The sequence below is a fragment of the Microtus ochrogaster genome (assembly GCF_000317375.1).
Source record: "Microtus ochrogaster isolate Prairie Vole_2 chromosome 14 unlocalized genomic scaffold, MicOch1.0 chr14_random_1, whole genome shotgun sequence".
Taxonomy (NCBI): Eukaryota; Metazoa; Chordata; class Mammalia; order Rodentia; family Cricetidae; genus Microtus; species Microtus ochrogaster.
In genome coordinates this window covers 6,019,999-6,046,883 of record NW_004949096.1, presented here as the reverse complement: position 1 = coordinate 6,046,883, position 26,885 = coordinate 6,019,999, and the positions used below count along the sequence as shown (strand labels likewise).

General features: G+C 38.3%; 1 protein-coding gene across 2 annotated transcripts in view; it reads right to left on the bottom strand.

Moving 5' to 3' along the window:
* Window positions 1-26,885, bottom strand: part of Qser1 (glutamine and serine rich 1) — a 68,004-nt gene that overhangs the window by 4,144 nt on the left and 36,975 nt on the right. The window contains exons 4-11 of one of the 2 annotated variants that reach the window (XM_005364064.3): window positions 24,710-25,026; window positions 23,134-23,250; window positions 22,457-22,590; window positions 21,172-21,389; window positions 9,033-9,170; window positions 7,304-7,401; window positions 4,712-4,864; window positions 2,534-2,629 (exon numbers count right to left, since the gene is read on the bottom strand). In XM_005364064.3, coding sequence (XP_005364121.1) covers window positions 2,534-2,629; window positions 4,712-4,864; window positions 7,304-7,401; window positions 9,033-9,170; window positions 21,172-21,389; window positions 22,457-22,590; window positions 23,134-23,250; window positions 24,710-25,026 — 1,271 coding nt within the window. Of the gene's footprint in view, window positions 1-2,533; window positions 2,630-4,711; window positions 4,865-7,303; window positions 7,402-9,032; window positions 9,171-21,171; window positions 21,390-22,456; window positions 22,591-23,133; window positions 23,251-24,709; window positions 25,027-26,885 lie in introns of those variants that run through there. The other variant, XR_003378438.1, reaches the window with a different exon arrangement.

Below are 26,885 nucleotides of genomic sequence, written 5' to 3'. Positions count from 1 at the left end.
TGTTTTGTATATCAGGTTGGTCTCCAACTCCTCTGCCTCCCGACACCATCTGGTGACTTACTTTCTAAGGCTTTACTAATGAACCGGAAGCTACTCACTTTTTAAATTTATTTATGTATTTATCTGTTTATTTAGTTTTTTAAAACAGGGTTTCTCTGTAGCTTTGGAGCCTGTTCTAGAACTCGCTTTGTAATCAGGCTTGTCTTGAACTCACAGAGATTTACCTATCTCTGCTTCCCAACTGCTGGGATTAAAAAAAGGTGTGTGCCACCAGCCTAAATTTATTTATTTTTATTTTATGTACATTGGTATTCTGCCTACATGCAAGTTTATGTGAAGGAGTAAAATTCCTGAGACCAGGAGTTACAGACAGGTGTGAGCTGGGACTCAAACCCAGGTCCTCTGGAAAAGCAGCCAGTGCTCTTAACTGCTGAGCCATCTCTCCAGTCCCAGTCCTTATTATTATTATTATTATTAAAGTGACACAGCCTTACCATGTACTCTTGGCTGACCCAGATGAGAAATACTGTTTTATATAAACTGATATTTTGCCTGCGTGATATTTTACCTACAAGAGGCCACATGAGGGTGTCAGATTTCTTGGAGCCACCATATGGGTGCTAAGAATTGAACCCAGGTCCTCTGGTAGATCAGACAGTGCTCTAAACTTCTGAGCTGTCTCCAGCCACCCCTGCCCCCAAAGGACAAATACTGATGTCAACTCCATCTAGATGATCATAAAAACAGTCAGTATAGCTTGTATCACCACCTTTGCTTTCTCCTTTAGACTTAGGACCATCTGGTTATATGAGGCCCAACACACCAGGGACAGCTCTGTACTAATTAACCCTGGTAATTAGAAAACTCAGTACTATGAGACTGGAGAGGGCTCAGCAGTTAGGAGCAGTTGCTGTTTTTGAAGACCTGGGTTTGGTTCCCAAACATCCACATGGTGGCTCCCAACCGTCTGAATTCTAGTTCAAGAGGATCCTCTTCTGACATCTGAAGACACATCACAAACATGGTGCACATACATACATACATACATACATACATACATACATACATACAGGCAAAATAAAATTAAGTCTTAAAAAAATGAAAAATGAAAAAATAGTACTGGTTAAGATAGTGTGACTGAGATAGGCAGTGGTGTCACACACCTTTAATCTCAGCACTCAGGAGGCAGAGGGAGATGGATCTCTTTGAGTTCAAGGTCAGCCTGGTCTACAGAGTGAGTTCCAGGATAGCCAGGGATACAAAGAGAAACCCTGTCTTGAGGGAAAAAAATAAAAATCTGCTGATGTCACATATAGCTTTTCCATCTCAAATTTATAACACTAAAAAAGTTATAATTCTGATCTTTCCTCCTTCCTTTCTTGTTTTTTTATTTGGGGGTGGGGGTGGGGCTGATCATCCTGGTTGCTGGAACTAAAGGACCATGCTACCATGCCTGGCTCAAAACACCATGTATTATAAAATTGTAATCAAATGCTACCAGCTTACAAAAATCGCCAGTTTTTATCTTTTTCTGGAGACAGGGTTTCTCTGTGTAATAGCCCTAGCTGTCTTGGAACTAGCTCTTGAAGGCCATGCTGGCCTTGAACTCACAGATATCTGCCTGCCTCTGCCTCCTGAGTGCTGGGGTTAAAGGGTTTGCCACCACCACCCAGCGCCAGTTTTATCTTAACAAGTGAGGAGGGTTTGATATATCTGGGCATTACTTACAAAACAATCTAGGCTGGGCTGAAGAGACAGCTCAGTGGTTAACCATCTGTAATGAGGTCTGGTACACGCAGACAGAATATTGTATACATAATAAATTTTTTTATTTTTTTAAATTTATTATGTATACAATATTGTATACAATATTCTGTCTGCGTGTATGTCTGCAGGCCAGAAGAGGGCACCAGACCTCATTACAGATGGTTGTGAGCCACCATGTGGTTGCTGGGAGCAGGCAATGCTCTTAACCACTGAGCCATCTCTCCAGCCCCTATTTTTTTTAAAAAAGAATCTAGGTAAGTAAGTGCACATACATTTTGTACTTCTTTTTAAAGCATCCATACACAGTGTAGTTAGTCTTTTTCCTTTTCCTCCTTCCTTCTTTCCCTTCCTCCCTCCTTTCTTTGTTTTTTTGAGACAGGGTTTCTCTGTAGCTTTGGAGCCTTTCCTGGAACTAGCGCCTATAAACCAGGTTGGACTCAAACTCATGGAGATCTGCCTGCCTCTTCCTCCCAAGTGCTGGGATTAAAGGTGTGCACTGCCACTGCCTGTCTTAGAGTCTCTTTTAAGAAAATTCAGATGCCAGGCAGTGGTGACACATGCCTTTAATCCTAGCACTCAGGAAGCACAGGCAGTCAGATCTTTGTGAGCTCGAGGCCAGCATGGTCTATAGAGTGAGTTCCAGAATAGCCAAGGGCCAAGGGAGAAACTCTTGTGTTGGATAAAAAAAGAAAAAAAACACACACCCTAAAAACAGAAAATCCAGGAAAACATGTTATTTCATTTTAAATAAATAAAACAAAATTACCTCATTCTTACATATTAGATAAACATGGTATTTATAATGATGGAGTGAATGATATAATGAATATAATTGTATTTTCTCTGGATCAACAGCAAACTCCTAAAAAAGAAAGAAGTTTACAGGTACTTTTCATGTTGAATGACAACCTGGAAATTGTCTTATATGGTTAGGTATAAGACTATATGAATATACATAGAAGTTTAAATATGAATTATATTTTAATTCATCCTTTATCATGTTATGAGTATATGTTATTTGAAAAACTAGTACTATAGAAAAATTCAAATAGAAACATGTAAGATAACAAAGCCGCCTTTTTTTGAGGTAGGATCTCACTCTGTAGCTCTGGCTAACCTGAGACTCAGATACGCCTGCCTCTGTCTCCCTAGCAGTGGGATATTCTTAAAACTGGGCCCATGAGGCTGAGGTTGGCCTTGAACCCCTGATCCTCCTGCCTCCCAAGTATAGCATGTAATTGTTACCAGGATTACCAGTCTAATTGCAGAGTAAAAGATTTCTATTATGGCTTCAGAGATAAATGTGGCTGGTGGCATGTTACATAGTCTTCCAGGCTCTTCCTCTAGGCTGGGCTTAAATATTTAAGTAACATTAATTTTCTGACAATAATGGAATCACCAAACACAATTGACCCACACACAAAGCACACAGCAGTTCCAGCATTTTTATCAACCTATAACTTAGAAAACTTTAGGTTTATTATAGGTATATCATTCTATACTTATCCCCTAAATAAAAGTTATATGAAAGCATGGATTTTTGACTAGCTTTTGACTATGATGCCCCTAGTTCTTTAGATCTACTTTATTATTTTTGATTATGTATATAGTTGTGACTGAGCCACCTCTCCAGTCCCCTAGTACTTAGAACTGTATTTGTCACAGTACAAATACACAAAGTGCTTGCTGTAGCTGTCTGAGAGACAATCAATGGGTCTATCTCTTCTTTCCATAAAGTAAATAATTTTAAACCAAGCACCATGCATATGATTTTAATCCTAGTACTCCAGAAGCAAAGTCTGAAGCAAAGCCTAGTTTATATAGCAAGTTCCAGGATGGCATAGTGGGACCTCATCTCAAAACAAAACAAACAAAAAAGAAAAGAAAGAAAGGAAAAAACAGGAAGTACTAAATATCACAGTTTTGTTTCTGAGACAGGGAGGGTATCTCTATATCACCCTGGCTATTCAAGAACTTACAGAGATCCCACTGCCTCTCTCTGGGATTAAAGGTATATGACACCACATCCAGTCTTATAAACTACTTTGCAATAAGTACATACTTTTTGCGTTTGTGAATGAATTTCTACAAGAAATACCTTCCTTTTTTTGGAGACAGGGTCTCAAATAACCCAGGCTACCCTTGAAAGTGCAGTGTAGCCGAGGCTGTCCTCAAACTCCTGACTCTTCTGCTTCCACTTACCAAGTGCTGGGATTCAGGTATGCAGTACCAGGCCTGAATTACTAATTATAGTTTTTGATGTGAAATGGTTATACTGCTAAATTATTTTCTAAAAAGTTTGTAATTACTTATACAGGAGAGATAAACAGATGTCATTTTAGTGACTGTACAGACATATTAATATTCAATCTTATGGGGCTGGAGAGATGGCTCAAAGGTTAAGAGCACTGACTGCTCTTCCAGAGGTCCTAAGATCAAGTCCCAGCAGCGACATGGTCGCTCACAACCATCTATAAGAAATCTGTATACATAATAAATAAAATCTTAAAAAAAAATTCAATCTTATAATAAAGTATGTATATACACACCAAAACATGTATTTCCAAACTATATACAAGTAACTTTGGACAGGTAAAAAATAAATTTTCTTGTTCACCATTCCACAATGCACACATACTTTAAATATATTACACATAAATATTTTTAACCAAGTAAAAATAGTTTTAACACTATATGCAAACATATAAACTTAAATATCGGATGATTTCCCTTATTAGTCTATTTTATAAATTCTGTGAACACTCACTATTGCCAGGTACAGTTCAAGGCACACAAAGGAGAAGTAAGAGTGTCCCTTCCTCTGAACATAGCTGCTTATTCCATCCCAAAATGACACTTCATGATAGCACACCTGCTTGTTTCCATGGTGCCATGGGAACTGTATTAACTGGGAAAGGTTATTCATTAAGCAATATATACTTACCTGTGCAGACTTAGTGGTTGCTTTAGAAGTCCTTAGAGTTTTCTTATTATAAGTTTTGCCATTCATTTTTATTTTAGAAATAGCAGATCCTCCACTTTTTGCTTTAGAGTCTCGAGTAATAATTGTTAGTTCAGGAAAACTTTCCAATGCATTCTTTAAAATAATGAAGGACAATAACTGACATCAGAAGAAAACTAATTGGAATTTCTAGTCATTCAAAATTTATATACACACACATGGATTCTTTGACCCTTCTCCCAAACAATAAGGATTCCGTCTCCCCACTCTTTGAATCTGGGCTAACTATATGGCCTGATTGTTTGAGCAACAGCTCACCATGTGAGGGAACCCCTGATTTATTACTAGCAATGCTCTGATTGTGAAATAGGGGAAATAGGAATATATTTCTTTTTTTAAAAAAATATTTATTTATGATGTATGCAATATTCTGTGTATATGCCTGCAGGCCAGAAGAGGGCACCAGACCCCGTTACAGATGGTTGTGAGCCACCATGTAGTTGCTGGGAATTGAACTCAGGACCTTTGGAAGACCAGGCAATGCTCTTACCCTCTGAGCCATCTCTCCAGCCCAGGAATATATTTCTTACAATACCAAACCATGTACCACGAAGTCATCAGATTCTAAATGATGATAAGGACAAAAGACAGCAAGAAGACTGCTGTGTTTCATGCTGCACTCCTCTGGCTTTCTCTGACTGGACAGAAAGCACTTGCGAAAAAAGATCCTAAAGCAGAGTGTGACGGTGTTCTGAGCACGGAGAGGGTGCTGCCACTGATGATACAGTGGCCACATGGCAGAACCATTCCTCTTCTAGTCTTTAAACCCACTGACTTTTATGTTCTTACCTGCTTGGTAAGTAATTGTGACCTGAAAAGCTAAATGCAATAACAGAATGATCTCTGTTTACAAATATGGTGACTTTGATCATAGTTTTCCTAACATTAGATTTAGCTGGCAGCAGCTTGAATTATTCATTACTATATAACCTTATTATGCAGTAAGGGTTAAAAGTGCTGCTGTTAGAATTGTGGGTCAGAATGTAATTTAACTTTCACTGTTCTCTTCCAGACCTCCAGCTTCCACAAATAGGTATTATGAACCTGAAAAGAGTACATCTTCCCTTTCTTTGTGGGCTGTATAGATACTGAACCTGGGACCTCATGTGTTGTAGGGAAGCATTCTACAACTCACTGAAATATATATATTTATTATTTCTCTAGCTCTGTATTACATATTTCTTTTGTTTAGATTATTTTTTTTTGTTTTTGTTTGAGGCATAATGTTATTATGCAGGCCAACCTGACATGGAACTTAAGGTCATCCTCTTGCCTCAACCTTAAGAATGCTGAACTTATAAATATATACAATTATCATCAACGGAAAACAACAATAAACTTTGCCCATGTTGACATAATCAAATAGTTCCAGATGTTACACATTAAGAAGGAAGTCTGTAAAGTTTTCTTCACTCAATAGCTTTTATGATAAATTTTCTGAATTCAGGGTATCTTTCAATTCTATATTTCACGTAACAAAAATACCAACTTATGTCATTAAGATACACTAACAGTAAAAACTAGAATTCCTCATTTTCCTGCCTCTGCTTTCCAAGTGTTGGGATTATAGTTATATTATCACACACCCAGTTAATCTTTAATTATAGATAAAATGTGTAAGTTAAAAACTATTTTAAAATTATTTTCAAGGTTTATTTTACTATTTTATGGTAGTATTTTTCCTGAATGTATATACATGAATAGTGTGTGTAGCAGAAGAGGGTACTGGAGTTATAGGTGGCTGTGAGTCACCATGTGGGCTCTGTAAAAGCAGCACATGATCTTATGTGCAGAGCAACCTCTCCAGCCCACAATGTGAAAGCTTTTACAAGTTGTAAGACTACATGCACATTTTGCAGGAAGATCATGCAAGCAAAACACCCACCCATATACAGAAAATAAAAATATATCTTTGAAAAAAAAAAAAGAAAAAGATATAAAAGGAATATACGACTTGAATATGGAGTTGAAGAGAATTACTTTTGGGAATCATGAAAAAAATTTTACAGGAGGAACATAACATGTAAATGATGAAAAAAATCAATTTAAGCCGGGCGGTGGTGGCGCACGCCTTTAATCCCAGCACTCGGGAGGCAGAGGTAGGCGGATCTCTGTGAGTTCGAGACCAGCCTGGTCTACAAGAGCTAGTTCTAAGACAGGCTCCAAAACCACAGAGAAACCCTGTCTCGAAAAACCAAAATCAATTTTGACATAAAACACAAAAAGGTTAATAACATGCTAAACAAGCTCATAACCAATAAACAACAACTCTTGTTACATTTAGAAAGAAAATTAAAGTGGTTCTGGGAGGGAGTACAGAGCAGTGGCAAAGCACTTGCCTAGCATGCAGGAAGTCCTAGGTTCAATTGTCAGCTCTAGCAAAACAAAAAATAAAACAAAACAAAAACAGTGTTCAGAAAATAAAATTACACAATGACTTTAATGCATTTTTCTTTCTCCTTGCTTGGGGCTGACTACTACAGAGGTCTGCTCACACATCACAGGTGGAAGTACCTTGAATGGCTGATCCAAATGAAGATTTACGAGGAGTCTTTTGCGATTATCGTTCAGCATGCCATCTATTTTTTTCATATGTGGTAAAAGTAGCTCATCTGAAATAACAATTTATTTCAATAGGAAAAACTATCAACATAAATATTTCCTAATAACCATTTTCCCCCCTTAACCCATTGGTAGGTTAGAAGACATTAAATTCATTGGCTTATGTAAAATACAGCTTTTAAGAAATAGGCATTTGCCGGGCACTGGTGGGGCACACCTTTAATCCCAGCACTTGGAAAGCAGAGGCAAGAGGGTCTCTGTGAGTTTAAGGCCAGCCTGGTCTATAGAGCTAATTCCAGATAGCCAGGGCTAATGAGAGGTCAGCGTGCACAGCGGATTTTATCACAGCAAATGAGAAAGCAGCAATTCTTCACAGCGATGGATATGGTGGTATGGAATATGCTATACAGACCAGGTTACCTTTATCTACCTACTTCGGCCTCTCAAGTGCTGGGATTAAATGTGTACATCATCATGCCTGGCACCTTGGCTCAAGTAAAACAAAAGGATGCCACTAGAAAGATAATCAATTTCTCTAAACCTCATTTATTATCTAGCAATAATATTAAAAAATACAAACATTTTAAAATTCTATAAAACACTGAATATGAACAAGATTTGTTTTTCTGGCTAGTACTAACTAGACATGGGGCCAAGGCCTTGCACACACTAGTTAGGTAAGTGCCTTACAATCCCACTTAGAGATTTCCTTAGTTTATTTGTCAAACTATAACTCTAGCTGGTCTGAACTTATTACCTAGACAAGGTTGGCCTAGAACTCACAGAGATCCACCTGCCTCTGACTCCTAAGTGCTGTGATTAAAGATGTGCATCACCACACCTAGCTGAGATATTCTTAAGTCACTGTAATTTGGGGCAAAGATGAAGGAGGGGAAGAAAAATTAGTGTAACCTATTGTCAGAAGTCAAAATGGGCATGCTAGAAAAGGTGACGGGTGTGATGGCTCACACCTTTAACCCTGTCTCAACCTCCCCTTAAAAAAACAAAAGGGGGGGCTGGAGAAATGGCTCAGAGGTTAAGAGCTCTTCAAGAGGTCCTGAGTTCAATTCCCAGCAACCACATGGTGGCTCACAACCACCTGTAATGAAATCTGGTGTCCTCTTCTGGCCTGCAGGCATACATGCAGGCAGAACACTGTCTACATAATAAATAAATAAATCTTTAAAAAAAAAAACGAAAAGGGTGAGGGAGTAAAAACACAATGGTAATAAATTAATCATTTTTTATATTGTATTAAATACCTGAGGTTATTAGACTGTTAATTTCCCAGTATAGTACTGGCATATATACACAAGCCATACCTAAATAATGTACAAATAAGTAACAGGCAAGCACTAGGGTAAGAAATGTCAAGCGTGGTAGCATACACAGTACTTATTAGCACGTGGGAGACAAAGGCAGTTGGATTTTGGTGAGTTCAAGGCCAATCTGTTCTATGAAGCGAGTTTCAGGACTCTCAGGACTGTTTCATAGAGAAACCCTGCCTCGAAAATCAAGCAAAATAAATAAATAAATAAATAAATAAATAAATAAATAAATAAAAAAATGGGGAAAAAAAACCCAACACCAAACCCAGGAATAAATAACAAAATAAAATAGACACCAGTGAGAAAATTCATTTAAACAAAACCAATTTGAGTGTGCTCCTTAGTAGGCGTACCATTGCTCTTCTCTAGGGCTTGCATCGTGTCTGGATCCAGAGCAATGCTAACAAGCAGCTCCATGTAGCTCTTGAAAGTTTCCTTCATTGCTCTTGTGTTTAGAAAACGAGTGGCAAAGGGAGCTGGAGGACCAAATTCTAGGACAAATTAGAAAGAGATAAGACACTAAATTTTTGCTTCCTGACAATTTTAATATTATTTTCCCTTATAACAGTAGCCTATAAACAAGATTGAAGACAAAATTTCTTCCTACTTAAATCTTCCTGATTCTTTCTTTAGAGACAACCCAGGCAGAGCTGGGGAGATGCCTCAGTCAGTAAAGTGCTAGTATGAAGATCTGAATTCAGATCCTCAGTTATCCACACTAAAAAACCAAGTGGGAGCCGGGCAATGGTTACATCTTTAATCCTAGCACTTGGGAGGCAGATGCAGGCATATCTCTGAGTTCAAGGCCAGTCTGATCTACAAAGCAAATTGCAAGACAGTCAGGGCTGTTACTCAGAGAAACTCTGTCTTGAAAAAACAAAAAACAAGCAAACAAACAAAAGTTAAGTTTGACAGCACAGCCGGGCGACGGTGGCACACGCCTTTAATCCCAGCATTCGGGATTCGAGACCAGCCTGGTCTACAGAACTAGTTCCAGGACAGGCTCCAAAAAGCCACAGAGAAACCCTGTCTCGAAAAAAACAACAACAAAAAAAGTTTGACAACACATACTTTTTTTTCCCCTTCGAGACAGGGTTTCTCTGTAGCTTTGTAGCCAATCCTGGAACTTGCTCTTACAGAATAGGCTGGCCTCAAACTCAGAAATCTGTCTGCATCCTGAATGCTGGGATTAAAGGTGTGTTCCACCACTGCCCAGCAGAAGGCACACACTTTTAATCCCAGTGCTGGGAACGTGTAGACAGGAGGATCCTTAGAGGTTGTTGGTCAGCCAGTTTTTCCCAAGCACCACACTCCAGGTTTAATGAAAAATCCTGTCTCAAAAAGTAAGGTGCCAGCCAGGCGGTGGTGGCGCACTCCTTTAATCCCAGCACTCAGGAGGCAGAGGCAGGCGGATCTCTATGAGTTCGAGGCCAGCCTGGTCTACAAGAGCTAGTTCCAGGATAGGAACCAAAAAAGCTATGGAGAAACCCTGTTTTGAAAAATAAAAAAATAAAAAAAATAAAAAAGTAAGGTACCAAGGAACATAGGAAGGCAGCAGCCACCAGTCTCTGGCCTACACATTAGTACAGAAACAGATAGAAATATCCCAGATGAATAGTTGTGGCAGTACCTGCACTTAGGTGAGGCAGAGTGAACAAGAGGAGTTCAAGGTCTAGCAACTTACAAAGTTTAAGACTAGCCTAGTTGCCACATAAGAGCAAATTACTGTAGAGCTTGTTTTGTTCCGTTGATGCAGGGTTTTGCATCTAGCAGTCTTCAAAAGCATTAACCTCCCTAGTGCTGATCTTATAGGTGTGCATCACCAGGCCAGCACTGCAAAGCTTGTACTACAGAACAAAGCCTAGACTGGTAGCTTTCTCAAGCAGAACTTTGCTGGTAGTAGAGTTAAGAATGGTATTAAAGCTTACACATATACAAAGCTTCCCAGGGGATCGTGGGGCCTGGTATCTAACACACAGGCCAGTTGAGAGCCAGTTTCTCTTCTGACATCCCAGACACCTTAGACACCTGCTGCTACCTCTTCTAGCTGTAGTCTCAATGATTTCTCTATGTCTAGTAAAGTAGGCAAGAGTAGCATAGTGAAGGGAGGCAGAGACAGGAGGAGAGCTATAAATTCAAGGCCAACCTGGTCTGCATAAGTTCCAGGCCAGCTAAGGCTACGTACTGAATCTTGATAAACCAAACAGCTGGACAGTGGTGGCACATGCCTTTAATCCCAGCACGCTGGGAGAGGGAGAAAGGAGAGGCAGGCAGATCTCTGTGAATTCAAAGTTAGCCTGGTCTACGGAGGTAGTTTAAGAACAGCAAGGTCTACACAGTGAAACATTTTCTTGAAAAACCAAAACCAAACAAAATACCAAACAAAACGAAACACTTAATATTAAGACACCCATGAACAAACATATTCCTTTTTTTCTACATGTAAAATTATTACAGAATTCTAATGGCATGTATTTAAATGTTTTTTTAATGTTGTGGGAACTCCTTCAGCCAATAGCCTTTAAGATACCAGCCCACTTGGGCATGGTCTCTTATCCTATAAAACACTGCTGTAAGGCTTGCGGTTGCTCTCGCTTCTGGCTGCTAGACTCTGTTCCTGTTCCCCATTCATGCAGAGGACTGTGACTTAGGACAATGATCTGTAAGTCTCCCCTAAATAAATAACCCTTTATTATACTTAATTCCGAACTAGTGTAAGATTATTTTGTAACGTCCATCATCATCTGGTACCTGAACGTAGGGACCAGTCCACACTTTTGGGGATCCGTTAGCCAGCCACAATGGCTCATTGGGCACTGACTCTCATGCCTGTAGCTCAAGCCAGACCTTAGACGCAGCAGGCTGCTGCTCAGTACTCCCTGGATCGCAACCCACACACTGCCACCTGCGATCCCTGTAGTGCATGCAATTTGCAACATGTACTGATGATGGAAAGGTTTTCTCTTTTTCCTGGGCCCCAACTCTCAGAATCGTTTGATCACCTACATCACCACTCTTAGTTTGTTTAACAAAGCATATTTTTAAGTACCTAAGTAAGCAACACGTGGTGTTTGCTGCTGCTAGCGTCTCTCAGCCACAGGGTTGCAACTGCGACACCTGCTGGCCGATAACGATTATTATACCTACTCCAATTTATTGTAATTGCCTTACAATAAGTAAGATCTGAAAAAACTACAAAAAAGTGACTGATAATATCCAGAGACTCGATAATTATTTTGCTTATAGTATGGAAGGTATTCTGAAAGGCTTATACGATTTTCCTTCTACATCCCTTTATTTGATTCTAGGAATTAGCTTTCTTTTCAATATTATCTCATTAAAAAATGGCTCAACACTACGGAGAGGGATAGCATCAATTTGACAAAATTATCTGAAAGAATTTGTGCTATCAGGGCTGGAGAGATGGCTCAGCAGTTAAGAGCACTCACTGCTCTTCTGGAGGTTCTGAGTTCAGTTCCCAGCAACCACATGGTGGCTCAAAACCACGTGTAATGAGATCTGGTGCCCTCTTCTGGTCTACAGGCAGGATACTGTATGTATAAATAAATAAATAAATAAATCTAAAGAAAGGAGGCGGGAAGACATTTGAAAAAAAAAAGAATTGTGCTATTGAATCTAACTATCAAGATGGCTCAGCAGTTAAGAGCACTCACTGCTCTTCTGGAGGTTCTGAGTTCAGTTCCCAGCAACCACATGGTGGCTCAAAACCACGTGTAATGAGATCTGGTGCCCTCTTCTGGTCTACAGGCAGGATACTGTATGTATAAATAAATAAATAAATCTTAAAAAAGAAAGGAGGCGGGAAGACATTTGAAAAAAAAAAGAATTGTGCTATTGAATCTAACTATCAAAATCTGTTGAAAAGTTATGATATGTCCAAGGATGAGACATTATCTTTATTGGACAAGTTTCATACCTTGGAATCCTCAGTGATAACATTAGAATAGAACACAGGACAGGACAAAAAAGGCAATAGTAAAAAGACTTGAAAAGACTGAGGAATTTAGTGAAATTGATGAGCTAGGACAGAAGGTACAAGGACAGGATTTAGCCTCATCAGTACGTGCCAGACCCCAGGATGACTTACACAGTGTTAACTGCATATCTGGTAATTTCCTCAGAAAGACCATCTGGCACAAAGTATCCTAAGGTAGTCAAAGAATATGCATGGGAACCAATACTTATGAACAATCTAAAAGAAATAAAGCAAGCAATAGTTTGTTATGGGCTACAGAAAATTAGAACACAAAAGGCACAAATAAGGACAGACTGACTGCGGATTCTTAATGACTTTCAAAGATTATTAGGAGACATTTCCAGTCTACAACCAGCTGTTGGGTCAACACCTGATCTAATAGTTCATTTAAAAACTTTAGATGCTGATAAAGACTTAAATAGTCCCAGGGAATTAATAGCTGAAGTGAAAAAAGAATTGATGGTCACTGAAGAGAAATTACAGGAAGCACATGTAGATAGAGTGAATCCAAATCTTAGTTGTATCCTAGTCATACTGCCGCCTAGAATTTCCCAACCAGGAATTTTAATGCTGAGGGAAGATATTATTTTAGAATGGATCTTATTACCAAAGAAACCAAGAAAAAATTAAAAACTTATGTGGAAAAAGTCTCTGAATTAATTATAAAAGGAATATTGAGACTTCATCAACTAGCAGATATAGACCCAGCAGGGATTATAGTTCCTTTTACTGCTGATGAAATTAAAAAATTCTGTGAAGATAATAAACCTTGGCAAAGATCTTGTGCTAAGTTTTGGGGGGAGAAATTAAAAGAAATTATTCCAAAAGTGATAATTAACCTTATAAAGAGAACTACTTGCATTCTTCACCGAATTGCATGTGATGCACCAATAACTGGAGCCTGTACATTTTATACTGATGTAAATAAATCAGGAAAGGCAGCTTACAAATCAGAAAATATAAGTAAGGTAGAACAAAACCCTTATAAATTCCAAAAGACAGAATTATATGCTATATTCTCATGGTGCTAAGGGATTTTAAAGAATCTCTTAATATAGTTACTGATTCACAATATGCAGAAAGAGTTGTCTTACTTACTGAAACCACTGAATTTATACCAATTGATACAGAATTTACTTCATTATTCATACAGGTTCAAAATAATATCAGGAATACCCTTTGTCCCATATATATAGAACACATCTGATCCCATACAGGTCTGCCAGGTCCTCTAGTACAAAATAATGCAGAAATTGATCGATTATTGATTGGAAGTGTGCTGAAGGCCTAAAAATTTCCTAAGAAACATCATGTCAATAGTAAAGGATTAAAGAAGGAGTTTTTTGTTACATGGCAACAAGTTAAGGAGATTATAAAGAGATCTCCTATTTGCTCTTTCTATAACCAAACATCATTACAAGCAGGGAGTAACCCAAAGGGTACTCAAAGGAATGAGATCTGGCAGATGGATGTGTTCCACTTTACAGAATTTGGAAAATTAAAATATGTATACCATACCATTGGCACTTATTCAGGTTTTCAATGGGCAACTGCCTTGAGCTCAGAAAAGGCTGATTCAGTAATCATGCATTTATTAGAAGTTATGACTATCATGAGTATACCTGTACAAATAAAGATAGACAATGGTCCAGCATATGTGTCTAAGAAAATGAAAAGGGTTTTTTTTGCTTATTATAATATAAAGCATATTACAGGTATACCAAACAATCCTACAGGTCAGTCAGTTATAGAGAGATCAAATCGAACTATAAAGGATATGCTGAACAAACGGAAAGCGGTGGAAAATACTCCCAGAAATAGATTACATAATGCTCAACAGAGCTCAAATTCTAAGGGATCCAACATCCTCTTCTGACCTCTATGGGCATTGAGGTCCTATTGTGGAGGCAGAGGCAGGCAGATCTCTGTGAGTTTAAGGCTAGCCTGGACTACATAGTAGTTCCAGGACAGCAAGGACTACATACATAATGAGACCTTATCTCAAAAACCAACACCAAAACCAAAAGAAAATCCTAAAAACTGACAGTATTAGTCAATGATAAAATTAAGTTCATTACAAGTAAAATTTAGAATTCTAGAAAACTTGTACCCACTATTGTAAGCTGGACAGCGTCACAATATTTAAAGGCCTTACTGATATCAGTAGTGAAATTACTGATTTATTTTTCAACAGATTATTGAACACAATACCTCATGAATGCCATGCAAATGCTCTTCTAATAAGCCATACCTTCAACTCTGAATGTTATTTTGTAAATATTCTAAAATATAAGACCTAAAACCTCAGAACTCTAAGAAAACATAAGAGGTTTTAGACCTCGATTTCTTTGAATTTAGCAAGAAATTTTAACCACAGCAAAAGCACAAGAAACAGAAGCAGTATTTTGGGCTCCCTCAGAATTTAAAGTTATTTAAAAAGACACCCTACAAAATGGGAAGATAATTTCAAATCATACATGTAATAAAGGCTTAAAGCCAAGAATATAGCCAGATGAAGTGAAGCACACAGTAATTACAGTACTGAGGCAGGGGGATCAGAAATTTAAGGCAATCGGAAGCCAGCTTGGGTTACAGAGACCCTGTTTCAAAAACATATTCAATCCAGAGACAAATATCAAAAACTCTAAAGTTAACGACAAAAGAACAAGGAACCATTCAAATAATAAGCAAGCAATGGAGCCAGGTGGTGGAGGCGTAAGCCTTTTATCCCAGTACTCAGGAGGCAAAGGCAAGTAGATATCAGGCCAGCATGGTGTGAGCATAGAGTGAGTTCTAGGACAGCCAGAAGCCACAAACTGGAATAGGGGGAAATGGAAAGTCACTGTTTATACAGTAAACATTGGGATGACAAGAGTTATGGGAATAAGTAGTCCTGACAGTACCACAATGTGGTAATTAATGCTACTGAATAGCACACACTTAATAATAGCAAATATAAAATAAAAGTTTTTTAATCAAAACTTTTAAAATATAAAAATGAAATGTATGAATTTTTATAAGATCTTCATCACAGAGCTAATTAGTGTTTGCATGAGCAGAGTTCGGCAGAGAAAGAACTATTGTCAGGGCTGGAGATGACAAAGTTGTTAAGAGCACTTGCTCCTGTAGAGGACCTGGGTTTGGTTCTCAGTGCCCAAAGGGTCATTCACAACCTTCTGTAACTCTAGTTCGAGGGGATTTTATGCATCTTCATGACCAGGCACACACATGGTGTACATACATTCATGCGGGCAAAACACTCATAAACATAAGTAAAGAAATTATTTAAAATAGCAAATGGATGGAGCTAGAATAGAAAACATCATACTGAATGAGGTAACCCAGACCCAGAAAGACAATTATCATATGTACTCACTCACAAATGGCTTTTAGACATAAAGCAAGGAAAAATCAGCCTGTAAGTCACAACCCCAGAGAACCTAGTAACAGAGAAGACCCTAAGAGAGACATACATGGATCTAATCTACATGGGAAGTAGAAAAATACAAGATCTCGAGTAAATTGGGAGCATGGGGATCATGGGAAGAGGGTAGAAGGAGAGGGGGAGAAGAGAAAAATATATAGCTCAATAAAAATAAAAAATAAAGTCTATTGCCAAGTTTAAGTATCTGAAAGGACAATTCAAATTCTTATCTTCTTAACAAAACACTTTCTGTTACCATGCTCTCTTCAGACATTAGTCAAAGTGACATACAGTAACAAACTAAATGTACAACAGACATGAAAAAAACCCCAGTGTTAATAAGCAATTGATCATATAAAAAGATATATTAACATTTTTAAAATTTAATTGTTACTTGTAAATCTAAGTGGATTGAGCCCGTTTGTTAACCACAATGCACTACAAAATTATAAAAATATTCTAAAAGAATTTAAAATTACCATCATGTAAGGCCAGGCGTGGTGGTGTACACTATTATCCCAGCACTAGGGAGGCAGAGACAGGAGGACCTCTGTGACCTTGAGGTGAGCCTGGTCTACACAGTAATTTCCAGGACAGACTTTACAGAGATCTTTGTCTTAAAACTACAAGCAAAATAAAATAACAACAGCAACAAAACTCCAAGTTGTGAGACAGTTCAATGGGTAAAGACAGTAGCTTCCAAGCCTGATGACCGAACTGATTCCTGGACCCATATCCAGCATGGTAGGAGGGAACTGATTCCCCAAGAGTCCTCCCTGGACCTCCACATGTGTGCTGTAGCATGTACACACCGACACAGGCACGCATGCATGCAATGTGAAAACAGAATCAGCATATAAATCCATATTATCTGACTTAAAGAGTCAAAACGTGCTGCTTAACTAGTGACATCTAGTGGTCTGCCATGCTACTTATGCAACAAAAATTTTTCTTGTTACTTGAGGAATCTGTATACTTAAATTCAGAACCCAAGACCTCTTATTCTAAGGAATGAGTACTGTTAACTGCAAAAAGCACAAACGATGACTTAAATATCTATCTTCCTCATAAATATACACATACGTGCATGCCCATATGCATACATGCAGGCACACGTATACACACTGGTGCGGGAGAATTGTCTGTATTCTGTCAATCATGTCTTAAATAAACGCTGATTGGCCAGGCAGGAAGTATAGGCGGGGTCAACCAGACAGGAAGTACAGGCGGGGCGATGAGAACAGGAGTATTCTGGGAAGAAGGAAGCTCTTTCGGGAGTCCTGCCCAGACCACAGAAGAAGCAGGATGTGACCTGCCCTGCTGAAAAAGGTACTGAGCCATGTGGCTAACATAGATAAGAATAATGTAAGTTATAAGAGCTAATACGAAGCCTGAGCGAATGGGTCAATCAATTTATAATTAATTCAGACTCTCTGGGTGATTTTTTTTGGGGATTTCCGGCTATGGGAACTGGGCAGGGTGGAAACCTCAACTAGCAGGCCTTCATGTTACAACACACTTCTACTATGAATATTTAATTTACACTTACTTGTATGTGTGCATAGAATGCATGTTTGTCACAGCACATATAGAGATCAACAACAACAAAAACCACACATGGTCTTAATCTCAGCACTCAGGAGGCAAAGGCAGGAGGATCTCTGAGTTCTAAGATAGCCTGTCTACATAGTGAACTCCATAACAAACAACCAAGACTACAAAGAACCCTGTCTCAAAAAAACAAAATATTTAAAGTAGATTTCAATACTGAGGACTTTATATATTATGCCTCTAATTCTATCAAATAGCTTCTATGAACAGCTTTCAGGCAATAACACCTATCAATCTCAATCATATTCTTAACAACCAACTAATTCCTCATGTAAGTACAGATAACATACTCTATAGTGATATTTTATTTGTGTTGTAATAAATAAAGCTTGCCTGAAGATCAGAGTGGAAGGCTAGCCACAGTAGTCAGCCATAGAAGCTGGGCGGTGGTGGTGCATGCCTTTAATCGGCCATTTCAGTCTGAGGTACAGGTAAGAGCCAGTGGCTGGCTGCTTTGCTTTTCTGATCTTCAACTTGAACCCCAATATCTGTATCTAGATTTCATTATTTGTGCTATAACCCTCAATTTCTGTTATCTGTCTCCTCCATTCCTGTTGCCACTACTTGGGTTCTGATACCATTTTTGCCTGAATCTAGGTTTAACAGTTAAATTTCATCATGTTGCTTCCTACTTAAGTTCCTCCAAAAACTTTGCTTTGTTTATAAAGAACCCAAGTTTTGCAGCTTTAGTGTGGCTTGAAAATCCTTCCCTTTTCCCTTCATCTTTGCCTTCACCATTATATTTTAGCATTTTGTTTGTTTGTGTTTTTGTTTGCCTTTTTTTTTTTGGAGACAAGGTTTCTCTGTGTGCCCCGGCTGTTCTGGAACTTATTCTGTGTAGACTAAGTTGGCCTAGAATTTACAGAGTTCCACCTGCCTCCCAAGTGTTGGGATTAAAGGCATATGCCACCACCAACTCACCATTATATTTTAGAAGAATAATGGTCAGTAAAATTTCCTGTAAAGAGTCATATGGTGTCATATAGCGAGCCAGGCAATGATGGGCACCTGTCTTGAAACAACAACAACAAAACAAACAAAAACCCACAACAGTTATATGGTGAATATTTTAGGTTGTTCTGGTCACATGGTCTCTGTACCAACAACTGAAAACTGCCACTGTGGAAGGAAAACATCTATATGGAATCATATGTTTCCAAATAAAAGTTGGGTAGCAATCAAGTTAATATGAAAAGCCTCTGACTGCTGATCTGCTTAAAATTTCTTGCATTATACTCCATGTTTCCATAGCTAATGGAATGTGTGCTGTGTATTCCTGCATTGTACATGTTTTAATTTCTACTATAGCAAATATTGGTAGATGTAGTTTATATTGTACTAATTAATTATAGATTGAATTTTTTTGGCCTAGATTTGTTTCCTTTTTCCTTCTGGAATAAACTACAGGATTTGTTTTTTTGTTTTTGTGAGACAGGGCCTTATTATGAAGCTCCAGTTGTCCTGGAACTAGTATGTAGGCCAGGCTGGCCTTGAATTCACAGAGATTCATCAACCTGTCTCTACAGGCATGAACCATGCCTGGCTCAATTTTTTTCCTTTAAGGTCATTTATTTTTGTTTATGTGTACACGTACATGCCTCTATGAGTTTATGTGCATGAGGTAGGTGTGTGTGTGTGTGTGCAGGAATTGGAGTTACAGGTAGTTGTGAGTTGCCTGATGTGGGTGCGGGGAATTGGCAAGATGCTCTAGACCACTGAGTCATTTTACCAGCCTGTTGACTAGATGATTCTTAGTAATCCCCACAATTAGTAGGCAATTGGCATTCCTCAGGCTTGAAGGCATCAAATTTACAGAGGCCAAATGTACTCCATTGGGTGTGATTAGTACAAAGCTTAAGAAACTTATGGTGATATCTTGTTTGTACAAATAAAGCTTGCCTGAAGGATCCGAGGGAGGAGCAAGCCACTAGCTAAACATAGGTCTGTACAGACAGATAGGAAATGAAATCGCTGGGCAAAGAGAGGAAGTAATAAGGCAGGAGGAGACAGGAGCTCAGTTTCTTTTCTGCCAGAAAGTTGAGTAGGTAAGGTGTCTGTGGTTTTGCTCATCTCTCTGATCTCTCAGTATTTTCCCCAATATGTGACTTTGGGCTTTTATTAGTAAAATCTATTAGAACTTGTGCTATATATTGGAGCCCACTAAACTGAAAAACACCACCTAAAGATCGGCTTTGGACTGCAAACTGCTCAGGACGATTTCAAGGTGGCTAGCTAAGATGATCCAGCCTTATAGAGCACTCTAGCCAGCACTTGAGACAAGCCTTGCATTTTCCCATTACGCAGAGACTGGACAACAAATGATATAGCTACCTCTCCAAGGACTTGACAATTAAGCCAAATCTTTCTCTTCAGAATCCTCTTAAAGACGCCACTGCACCCAGACAGCAGGAAGTAAATTCAAGAATACAACAAGAATTCCCAAGAGGTGAGGTGGATGGTTTTTGGTCATTCTATCAGTTATGGATTTTGTCATTATTTGGGGGGGGGGGGGTTATAAGTTGTTGTTGTTTATGGTCAGAAAGAAAGCCGAACAAAAGAGATGAGACTCTGAGTTCTTGTTTTGAGGAAAAAAGGGGGGATACATATGATAGAATAAAAGGGTAGGTTATTAAATCTACTTTTAAACCAAAAAAACAAATACTAGTCTTAAATATTTTACATTGGCTTGGATTTTTTCATATATTGCTATAAGGTTGAGATTTTTTCCTTTTTTTTTAAAATATTTATTTATTTGTTTGTTTGTTTGTTTATTTATTATGCATACAATATTCTGTCTGTGTGTATGTCTGCAGGCCAGAAGAGGGCACCAGAACTCATTACAGATGGTTGTGAGCCACCATGTGGTTGCTGGGAATTGAACTCAGGACCTTTGGAAGAGCAGGCAATGCTCTTAACCGGTGAGCCATTTCTCCAGTCCTTGAGATTATTTTTGTTAGACCATAGTGTACATACATTTCTAATCTTATTCAAGGTATGGTACCCAGGCAACTCATTTAACAATGTAATGCAAATTTCTAGCCCTTGAAAGTTATTATTACCAAATATTTAGAATAATAAGGAAATGCAGGTTAGTAATTAGTCACCTATTACAATTGAGTTTGTAGTCATATTAGGTACGCTTTCAAAGTCAAACATATATTTTAGATAGACAGGTCATCTTCAAACATTTCAGATATCTACAGAATATGAAATTGAGGCTGTTTTAATAATATAGTCTCTTTTCTTTTTTTTATGACAGTGAGACATGTCTGCTCATGGCATCACCAATCTACTTCAGAGAAAATGATGGGCATCTTCTTATTAAGACCTATTAGAACTTGTGCTACACGAACTTGGACAATACAATTATCCAGTCATCTAATCCAATCTGAGCTGTCATCATCACTATCCATTCCTATACACTGAAAGTGTCAAAATACTAATTTCTTGGGGAACTCACCCTCATTCTCACTACTGCTAGAACGGACCTCAGGAGATGATTCAGATTGTGATGATGAAAATTCTTCTTTCCATTTCTTCCGTTTCTTTGGTGGTGGCTCAGCCTTCATTTTGAGTTGTTTAGCTTTGGGTTTTGTAGAAGGGACTTTTGTAGTTGGAGTTTTTGATACTGGTGGGTCAGAAGTTTTACTGCTACTACTTGGCTTAGATGGAACATTTCTGCAATGTTAAAACAAGTTTCATTAACATCATTATATCTCTTAAGATTGAAAAGAAATAATCTGATGATTAATAAGAGATTAAACAAACTCAGGACAACAGTTCCAAAATAAAGTTCAAGTGCTATACAACTCAACAGTGACTACTATAGCATTTTCTTGAAATAGATTGCTTGACACTGGCACATTACGCTGTTATAAAGGTGCTATTAACTCAACTTTAGCACATCAAATCCCTTATGGTTCGTTTTCCAGAGAAGATGAGGTGTACAAAGCCAAATCTAGCCTTGATACTCTAGTGGAAGTAGGTTTTGATGAAGAAATACATGTATATGCATCTTCTGAGAAGTCCTGAAGTCCTATGCTAAATCTAGAGATCTGTGTGGTTAAATTCCATCAGGGCATCAGGTAGTAGTGGTGCACACCTTTAATCCCAGCACTCAGGAGGCAGAGGCAGGTGGATTTCTGTGAATGAGAGGCCAGCCTGGTCTACAGAGCTAGCTCCAGGCCAGCCAAGGTTATACAGTGAAATCTTGTCTCAAAAAAACAAAACAAAACAAAAAACCACCATCATGACCATTGGGTCAGTAGCTGAAAATAGGTGATGATCTTAATTAAAATAGAGCTACATGATAGTAGACTGCTGAGTACCTAGAGTTATATAGCACATCCAATATCCATCACAGTGTCATACCAACTACCTTCTAAATTCATACCACAGACAACCCAGGCATATTGATCCATGGTAAGAGTTCTACTGTGTCTGTGTGTGTTCCCATCGCCCAATTACCTTATTATAAACTTGACATTCACTTATTACTTTCATTTTATGGATAGAAAAGAGAGCTTCAGAAAGGTTCTTTCACAAAGAGGTAGATTCAAAACATTTGCACCTTCTGTCACACCAAGAAGATCCAAGCAAAGAAGAAGGTACCTACATTACTGCACCCAACTCATTCTTTGTAAGAATCACTTACTACAAAAGAGACCGCATCACCCTCATGTGATCCTTTATACAATAACAATGCTCAAATAAGAACATAAATATATTACATTAAAAACAAATACCTGATAGCTTGTGAAGGCTTGTTTCTTGGCTTTTTGGAACACACTCTAACATACTCCTTTTTGTTTGCATTTTCAATGACCTTCACATATATCCTTTTGTATTTAGTTTTCGCATCTCCAAAATATCCAAGATACTAAGGAAGTATTAGAATTATACAATTACATAATTCATACACATAAATAGTACTTTATTGACCTCACTGCCAGCTACCCTTTAGTTTTCCAAAACATATCTCTATCCAGACTAGGTTTATCCTGATTTTGAGAAAGGCAGGGGTGGGAGACAGTATCTGTTTGAGAGTGAATGTGAGTGAGAAGAGGAGCAAGGGAAGGAACATGCACAAGTGCATGCAGACACCCAGAGAGGAGATGGAGGTACAGGAAGTTTTCAGTTTTCTAACATGAGCTCAGGTCCTTCTCAAGAGCAGTAATAAATTGCAGACCCATCTTTCCAGCTCTGTTATTTCACTTATTTATTTTGAAATTTGGGTGTGTGTATCTGTGTACATGTGTACATATGAGTGCAGATGTTCTCAGATACCAGAAGAAGGCACAGAATCCCCACAGCTGAAATCCAGGTCCACTGCACGAGCAGAAACGTCAGTGCATCTAAGCCTACTCACTGCACCCCGGACAGTCAGTTTAGAGAAGCTGATAGAGTCAAACATTTTACTTACACTATTTGTAGCTGCAAACTCTCTTTGCCCATCTCGAATTTCAGGAACAAATTTCTGTAACAAAGCTTTCTGTACTTTCCAAATAGCTGGGGGCTCTTTTCCTATATTTAAAGCTTCCTATAATAAGCAGAATTAATTATATTTAGGAAAATATCAACATGTTTATATTTATAGAATGTTACTGCAAGGAGGAATCTTAACACAATTTTTTATTCTATCTTCTTTTATTAAAGATTTTATTTATTATGTATACAGTGTTCTGTCTGCATGTATGCCTGCAGGCCAGAAGAGGGTGCCAGATCTCATTACAGAAGGTTGTGAGCCACCATGTGGTTGCTGGAAATTGAACTCAGGACCTCTGGAAGAGCAGTCAGTGTTTGTAACCTCTGAGCCATCTTTCCAGCCTTCATTCATTTTTCTTGTGTGTGTGTGGTAGGGGGGAAGTGAAGAAGGGTTTGTATGTAGGCCTGACTGTCCTGGAATTTATATGTACCAAGCTGAGTGCTGTACCACCATGCCTAGCACAACATTTCATTTCTTATCTTTGGCTGAGTTTCTACAATAATGAACACCCATCCACACATACCCTTGTAGTAGTAGTATCAAACTTAAGGCCTTAATTAAATATACAAAAAAGGTGGTGGTGGGGTGGGAACACTGAGTGATTTATGGCGAGAAAATTGCTTTCAGCGATACTGATTTAAGAAACACTATTTCCTGAAAATCACGTTCAAATTAACTTGGAGGAAAGACATTACTGAACTCACTCCTCTACACCCACCAAGACTTTCTATTTGGTAGTGAGAAGTGATAGGCGGATCTCTGTGAGTTGAAGGACAGCCTGGTCTACAGAGCAGGTTCCAGGTCAGCCAAGGTACAGAGAAACACTGTCTCAAAAAACAAAACAAAATTATAAAACATAATCCAATTTCATGTTTGTGTTCTGCTATTTTCTTAAAATTATATGAACATTTTCTTATACTCACTTGGAAGTCTTGAAAAAACATTAACAAAACATGTAATTTTGGACTTGAGCTGTAGCTTAGTTGGTAAAGTGATTGCCTGGCATACACAAAGCCCTAATTCAGTCCGAAGGATTGCATAAAACTGTGTAAGGTAGCCGGGCGATGGTGGCGCACGCCTTTAATCCCAGCACTCGGGAGGCAGAGACAGGTGGATCTCTGTGAGTTTGAGACCAGCCTGGTCTACAGAGCTAGTTCCAGGACAGGCTCCAAAGCCACAGAGAAACCCTGTCTCGAAAAAAAGCAAAACTGTGTAAGGTGGTACATGCCTATGATCCTGTTCAAGGCTAGTCTGCACAATATAAGACCCCCATTCCAAAAAGCCAACACCAACTGGGTGTGACAGCCCTTGTCACAGTGCCAAACTGGGCTACAGAGTAAGAGGCTAAATAAATTAAGTAATTAAATTAAAAATCTGACATCCAGTCCAATGTTATAAAACACAGTAACAGGACACTGATTAAAATTTTAGTGTTTTATAAAGCACAAGTACGCCACTGATACCATGAAAATACAAGCATTCCAGGTCCTTTAAGCTGGGAGCATTCACTGACCTTAAATGTCTCTATATCTTCTATCTTTATCACAAATTCATCACGTTCTCTGTATTGGCCTTCTCCTCCGCTTTCTGTATCTTCCTCATCTGTAAAACCTTCTATTGCAACTGTGTCCTGTCCTTTCGCAAACTGGTCCGAAGGAAGACTATCGAGTTCTATGGCTTTGGGGGGCTCTGTGGAGTTTCCATTTTCCAGGGCATTTACAGCGGATAAAGTCAAATGAAGGTCTTGTTTTGCACCAGCAGTGGAGGAAGTGGGAGCAGCACCAGCAGTCTCAGCAGATATACCAGTTGTCACAGGTAGAGCTTCTGAAACTAAACAACGCAAACAACCAATGACAAATATTTAAACAATCACATGTTTGGAGAAAAGTCCAAAAACTTAGCATAAGTTATTTTTGTAATCAATTGCTTGGAAACAGTTCCATGGGAAAAAATTAAGAAATAGACGTTAATCCAAGAATCAAAGATGTGCAAATTGAATCTGGACAGGAAGACTGCGGTGCAAACCTGCAGTTATGATCTACCTATCTATAAGTTCCTCAAACTACATTAAACACAACAAAGATAATTTCAAAAGGAAGAGACACACAAGAGTGATAGAAAATAGGAATAACCAAAGCTTTAAGAACTCCTAGAAGAAAAGATAACTGGGTATTGACGGGCCCAGTGGTTAAGAGCACTGGGCTACTTTTAAGAGGATCCTGCTTAGATTTCTAGCACTAAACAGCACCTCACAACTGTCTCTAATTCCAGTTTCAGGAGACCTAACGTTCTCTCTGGCCTCTATGGGAACTGGGTATACACATGGTGCAGACTTACTTACAAGCAGCCAAACACTACCCCCCACAACAACAAAAACCAAGCAAATACTTCAAAACAGCAGTATATACTATATACTAACAGATTAAATATATCAGATGAAAAAGACAAACTTCTAGGAAGATATAAACTATTAAAAAGAACTAAGGAAGAATGAAAAATAGAAATAAAATAATCAGCCAAATAAGCAAAATTTAAAAATCATCCTATAAAGAAGATGCACAGGCCCCAGAGACTGTTAAATTCTATGAAGATTGAAGGAAATAATATTAATATTTAATAAACTCCTCAGTTAAAGGATATTTACAAAATACCCACAGCTAATATTCACTATATCTAAAGAGGAAAACTGAGTGTTTCCCCCTAAGAACTAACAAAATTATCTGTGGATGACATGACCTTGTATCCATAGAAAACCCTAAGGAATTTACTGAAAAACTATTAGAACCAATAAACAAGACCAGAAAGACTGCAGGACATATTAAGGCCAAAATATAATCAAATCTGTTTCTATATATTTGTAATGAACATTTATTGAAGCAAATAAAATTTAGGATCAAATTTATAAAATTTATACTGTGAATACTATCAAATACTGTTCAAAGACATTAAAAAGCAACAATAATCAAGAAAATATGGACAGGTATTGCGCGCGCACATACACACACAATTTGTTTTCAAGGCAGTGTTTCTCTATGTTCTGGCCATCCTAGAACTTACTTTGTAGACTCAGCTGCCTTCAAAGCCAGAGATCCATCTGCCTCTACCTCCAGATTGCTGGGATTAAAGTCATGAGTCTGCCCAGCAAACAGCACTGTATTTATGACCAAATGACTTTCACAAAAATGACAAAGCATTAAATGGCAAAAGATGAATCTTTTCAACAAATGGTATCAGGACAATTAACAGCCTCTGTATGAAAGAGTGATGTTGAAACTTTACCTTGTGTCGTATACAAAATTAAATAAAAACAGATCACTTACCTAAATACAAAAGCTAAAATCATACAATTATTTGAAGACAAACTGGTATAATTTCTCATGACCTAAGTTAGGTTATGATTTTAGCATACTACCAAGTGCCTATGGGACCAAAGAAAAACAACGGTGGCCTCATTAAATATGTAAAACTTATGTGATTTGTTTAAAATTAGGTGTTTACCAGAGATGTGTATCCAGAATATATGTAGGACACTTACAGCTGTATCATAAAAAGAGAAATCATCAATTTTAAAAATGGGCAAAGGGAGCTGGAGGGACGGTTTAGTGTTTATGGGCATTTACTGCTCTATCAGAGAACAAATTCTGACACCTCCATTGAGTGACCCACAAACCTTCGAACTCTCTAGTTCT